Source organism: Pleurodeles waltl, chromosome 8 (assembly GCF_031143425.1).
Source record: "Pleurodeles waltl isolate 20211129_DDA chromosome 8, aPleWal1.hap1.20221129, whole genome shotgun sequence".
Taxonomy (NCBI): domain Eukaryota; kingdom Metazoa; phylum Chordata; class Amphibia; order Caudata; family Salamandridae; genus Pleurodeles; species Pleurodeles waltl.
Window position 1 is genome coordinate 599,142,982 of NC_090447.1, and position 6,000 is coordinate 599,148,981.

At 45.5% G+C, this 6,000-nt stretch overlaps 1 protein-coding gene across 1 annotated transcript in view; it reads left to right on the top strand.

The window, feature by feature from the left end:
- Window positions 1-5,408, top strand: part of ATP4B (ATPase H+/K+ transporting subunit beta) — a 124,110-nt gene extending 118,702 nt beyond the window's left edge. Inside the window, exon 8 of the mRNA XM_069203492.1 lies at window positions 4,539-5,408. Coding sequence (XP_069059593.1) covers window positions 4,539-4,697 — 159 coding nt within the window. The 3' untranslated portion in view covers window positions 4,698-5,408. The remainder of the gene's footprint in view (window positions 1-4,538) is intronic.
- The last annotated feature ends 592 nt before the right edge of the window (window positions 5,409-6,000 follow it).

Consider the following 6,000-nt stretch of genomic DNA (forward strand, 5'->3'; position numbering starts at 1 on the left):
AGCCCCTGTACAAGGTCTAGCTCAGGCCCCCAGGAGAACATTGGTAAGGGCATCATTAAAGGGGAGCAATGGCTCAGCATAGCTCACCCCTAGATGAGGCACTTCTATCAAAACATTGGTCTTGACCTTGATAGCTTAGGATTGCAGGTCAAGGACTTCCGCTACATGGTTGTCTTCCTGGTCAGAGTCATCCTCAAAGGGGCCATATCCCTCTTCTTTATCCCCTCTTTCAGAAAGGAAGGTCTGTCCAAGGGTGATAAGTCCTAGGGTTAGTATGGCCTGGAAGGTACTGGAGTTGATGTCAAGCAGTGTCGGGGTGATCTCATCTTGAAGTCAGTGATTGGGATAGCTGTGTTGCCCGTGGTGTCAGGGATGGCATCAGAAGGATGGAGGTGGGTGGTCGCACCCATGTGAGCACCAGACCAGATCCCAGGGTGAATCCAGAGAGCTCAGCTGGCGTTGGTGAGAACCCACTGAAGGTAACCCAGTAAGGGAAGCTCCTTGGGAACCAAAGTGGTGCCAGAGGGAGTTGGTGGCCCAAAGATGAAATGCATGGGGTCATAGAATTCTTTGAGTTGGGCCGGAGTCACTCAAGAGAACTCAGGGAAATGCAGAGCATTTCTGGCCACCGGCTCTACAGGTGGAGTGTGGGAGCAGGCCTCAAAGCATGACGTTTGGACAGGCAAACTGAAGAAAGCTTTAACTTCTTGTTAAGCAGTTTGGACTTACCTGGCTTAAAGGGTGACATTTTGTAGTGGGGAGACGACTGACTCCTGGAATTGCTCAGAGATCAGCCCCTAGATCTTTCTCGAGAGCGGGACCAGGATTGATGCAGAGCCTTCTTCTAATACACCACCAGGAACTGTATTGCCCACTCATGAATCGCCCTGAAAAACCAGCTGCCTCAAACTCAACTCAGACAAGACAGAGATCCTCATAATTGGCTCCACCCCCTCTGCCTGGGATGAGTCCTGGTGGCCTACCGACCGAAGGAAACACCCCCACTCCCACCAACCATGCACGCAACCTAGGCATCATCCTGAACTCCACGCTCTCCATGACCCGCCAAGTCAATGCCGTCTCATCGTCTTGCTTCCAACCTTGTGCCTACCTCGGAAGATCTTCAAGTGGATCCCCACTGAGACAAGAAGGACGGTCACCAGTGTGTTTGTCAGCTGCAAACTAGACTTCGGCAACGCATTCTACACCGGCATCACAAAGAAGATCCAATCATGGCTACAAAGAATCCAGAACTCAGAAGTCAGACTCATCCTGAACATCCCCCGCCACACCGCCACCCATCTCAGAGACCTACACTGGCTCCCGGTTGACAAACACATCACTTACAAGCTACTGACACACATCTACAAGGCACTACACAACATAGGACCAGCCAACCTCAACCACTGCCTGACCTTGTACACCCCCACCAAGCAGCTTTGATCCACCCAACTCGCCCTCGCTGCCATCCCCAGAACCAGGAAGACCACAGCTGGAGGCAGATTCTTCTCCTATCTCGCAGCCCAGACTTGGAACACACTCCCACTCAACCCAGACAGGCCACACCTGCTACAGCGCCTTGAGACCCCACAGGTGATAAGCTGCACTTCACTAATGACTGATTGATCGAAAGAGTTGAGCTAACCTGCAGTGCTGGTTTTTGTGGAGGTTCTGATCCATACAGCAGTGGCGATTTGTCAGTTCTGCTCGGGGTTGAGCCGTGCAGCAGAGGAGAATCATCAGATCCACCCTATCCACTGATACTGGCAGAGCTCCTTAGGCCTACTTCTAAGGGTCCAGGGCAGGGGTGACACCACTTGGCTGGGTAGACTCACAGATGTTCCAGATGCTGGGGTGGAGCTTGTTGGAGCCTTCTGTCCCTGAGGCTCAGTCAGGAGACCAGCCAACTAGCCCTTTGAGTCACAGTGGGGTCCTGGATTCAAACAGATGCAGGTCCAGTCCTTCTCACCCAGACAAGAGGGCATCAGGCAGTGGGTCAGCACAGCAGGGCAGCAGTCCTTCAGACCTGTAGACTTTTCAACAGCACAGCAGTCCTTCTTCCTGGCAGAGTATCCACAGGTCCAGAAGTATACTGAAGAGGTGGTGTCTGCAGGCCAATATCTATGCCTGGTGCCCTTCCTCTGGAAGTTGGGAGAAGCCTCTAGAAATTCTCTTTGAAGTGAGCAGGCTTCCTGCCTTTTGTGTCCTGCATCCAGACTAACTACAGCGGATACCCAACCATTTGTATGGAGGCAGGACAAAGGCCATTCAAGTGTAAGTAGGGGTGCGCTCAGCTCCGCCCTCCCACCCTACCAGTGATGGCCAATCCAGGCACACCAAAGCTCTCTATTGTGTGTGACTATCTAGGAGGAATATACAAATCCCACTGTCAGCTACACCCAGTCATGTGACCCAGAGACAGGCTACAGGCACTAAATGGCTAAGACAGGAAAATGTCAATCTTGTAAATAGCCATTTTCAAAATTGTAATTTCAAATCCGACTTTACCATGAGAGAGGATTTTTAATTACAATTCCAAAAGACACCAAATTTGAACTGCTTACCTGCTCCCATTTGGAAATTACACCTTCTTAAGCGTTATAATGTTACCCTGTGAGAGAGGCAGGCCTTGAGGGAAGTTTCACTACCAGGACATGTAAAGCTTAAAATCACAAGTGTTACATTTTTAAATATGCTGTACCCTGCCCTCTGTGCTGCTCTGGCCTACTTTAGGGGTGCCTTCTATATATTAAATAGAAAGGCAAGGGCTAGGCAAACGGTTTATTTTGCCAGGTCACAATGGCAGTTTAAAACTACACACAGGCTGAAATAGCAGGCCTGAGACATGTTTACAGGGCACAGGGCTATTCAAGCGGGTGGCACAATCAGTGCTGCAGGCCCATAAGTAGCATTTAATTTACAGGCCTTGGGTACATTGAGTACTACTGTACTAGGGACTTACAAGTTCATTAAATATGACAGTTGGGGATAAGACAGTGTACCATGGTTTAAGGAGTAAGCACATGCACTTTAGCATTGGTCAGCCGTGGTGAAGTGTGCAGAGACCTAAGGTGGGCAAAGTCAGCATAAATGGGAAGGGGAGGGCAGAAATTTTGGGGGAACCCCACCCTAAGGTTGACAGGTCCAACAGGCACTGCATCGTCATTCCAGACCAGGATGACTTTGACACAGAGCCGAAAGATGACACCTACGAGTATGCAGAGGTACTGCTCAAGATTTTCCAGATTCATTCTAATGTATGGGGATATTCTAAAGTGAGGAATCTGTGGTTAGAAGTCTCTATCAGAAAAGACTGACTTTGCATCAGTAATGATGTAATGCCGGTAAGATCAAAGCCCTGAATGCAACTATTCCCAAGATGAAGTACAGGCCGTGGTGCTTAAACAGTCTAGAATACCGCCGCAATTGTAAGTAACCAAGTGTGGCAATTTTGTTATCATACGTGAGCATTTGCATGCCGTCAAGAACCAATCACATTATTGACTCAGTGCCTCAGAGTCTGAAAATAGGTTTTGTGGATGTCAAGCAAATTGCTGTGTCAATGTAGGTTTCACTCTGGAGGGTGACAATGTATTTCAATAGTGTGCCAAGTAAATTGTGCTTGGGAAGAGGGCTCCAATGCTCTGTTACAATGGGAACAAGAGTATTTTTTTCTTTTTTAAAGTGGCTTGTTTAAAGGATGATGATAGAGAGGTGGTGCAATGAAGGCTGTGTCAAATCTGACTGGAGAAGTGGGGATAAACCCCTTGAATAGCGCCAGTGCAGTACCAGTCCGGATTGAGAACATGGTTCCTTGCTAGGGAACATCCTTGTTCAGAGCACAGTGAAAGGATTATTGAGTTCAGACTAGCTGAAAGCTGGGATTGTATCAATGGTAGAGGCATATTCTCAGTTGTATGAGAATGAAGCCATTGGAGAGAGAATACACTTTCCTGCTGACCCGGAGAGCAATATGTGTTTTTTGCAAGGCGTAGAGCAGACGTTCGTAGGGGTGGACTGAGAAAGGAAGGAGATAGTGGTCTGAGCAGGAGGGAGGATTGGGCTGTGAGCGGTTGCTAATGATGAATTGAGTAACTGGTCACTGAGCGTGGCCTTACACGTGAATAGGACCAGAAACACGTTTTTTTCCTGGCAAAATTACAGTGAAAAATTGCAGAGTTTAGGAAATTAGAACTAAAGTTGAGCTAAGCTATGGGAAGAGAATCTCACACTCTAGCTGGAGAGAGGTACCATAGTTGCCAGATAAGTATCTTCCATAGAATAAGCGGTGTTAAAAAAAAAAAATTCACATGCCAACTTCATTTTTTTGTCATGGCAGAGAAGCAGCAATCAATCAGATAATTACGTATACCTTGTTCATGTTATGCAGATTGATGCGTGCATGCATTCACAAATAGACAACGGTGTGTTCAGTTCAACCACTGAATGAAAGCATAATATGCTATTGGTTCGAGCTGAAGCAATTTAATAGAATCACGTCCAACGCACATAACATGTTTCTTATATTTCCTCTCTAGCCCAACTACACTAATCCGCTGGTTGCAGTGAAATTCGTCGACGTTCAACGAAACGTGAAAATCCCTGTCGTATGCAAAATAGTCGGAACAAAAATTAGCACAGACAATCCGCATGATCCCTATGAAGGAAAGGTTGAATTCACTCTTGAGATACAATAGAAATGTCAACAACGTGAACTGCAGCTCAATATTTAAAATATGTGATTGTACGTTTTACGGGGCAAATTTCACTTAGTCGGCAAAACTGTTCCAGGCCTTATTTCTGCCTGTAATATGGCTGCTTATAGTTTTATTTTTTGGCTGTCAGTAATCCTTTATCCATAAAAATCTAAGTGTAGGGAATACATCATATTTCACCTTTAGCCGTACTGCCAGGCTAAAATACAACTGAGTCTTATGTGAATACGTTTAAAATGAAAAGACGCAGTGAATGCACTGAGAAACGCGGGTGCTCAGCCAACACCCCAACATCCTATTGCAATTTCACAAATGTAATTAGTGTCGGAAAATATGACAAAGCATCAAAACTAGTAATGTAAGATATCTAAAGGCAATTCTACCAAAAGTGAATTGATCAGCAATCGGTGTCAGCACTGACAGCAAACGGTGACAGAACGATCCATTCTGTGCACGATCGTATTATTTCTAAAATTGAAACTGAGCAAATCTAAAAGAACACAGTAAGGTGTCCCTTGCCGCTGACGCTCTGTTTGCCTTATTTGTACGCTGTCTATTAGTATTGTCTTTGATACTTAACTATCTGAGTCATTGTAAAGTATACATTTATCTAGGGGAGACACAGTATGGGAATGTGCTTCTGTATTTGTACATTGTCTATAGTCTTGTGAAGGGGGCAATCTGTTGTTACATGAAAGGATTGGTATAAATAAACATATCCATTCTATGAGGTTCCCTAGAATGGGTTTCTTTCCCTTGTTCCTTCCCCTTTTAGATAATCTTTATCCATTCAGTATAAAAATAAACATGGTGAAACTATTTTAATGGCATATGCCTCTTGCTGTCAAATGTTCTCTACAGCCTACAAATAGGTCGCCCCACTTAGAAAGTATGTTTTATTTGAAGAGCTCTATAGGCCCCAAGTGATGGCAGTGCGCAAGTTAGATGATTGTCTGTCACAAAATGGAAGTCAATAATGCCGACCTGGATATAGACTGACTCCACAATATTGACAGCCAACATATTGCCGGTGGTGCATAGATTTTAGTAAGTGTGATGTTACATGTGGGACAGGCCTCGCTGAATGCTAATATGACTTGTGTTTGTGTAGAGTGCATTAGATTGCCTCAGGGGCTAGAAGCTAGGACCGTTTAATATTAATGTGATCCTTGCAGAACACTTGCTTTTCTACTTTTAAATTTGTGTGTGCCCAGTTGTCACATATTTTTTATAGCTTAAGTTAACGAGCCATTGAAGGATTTTTCCACTATTTACAGCAGCTTCA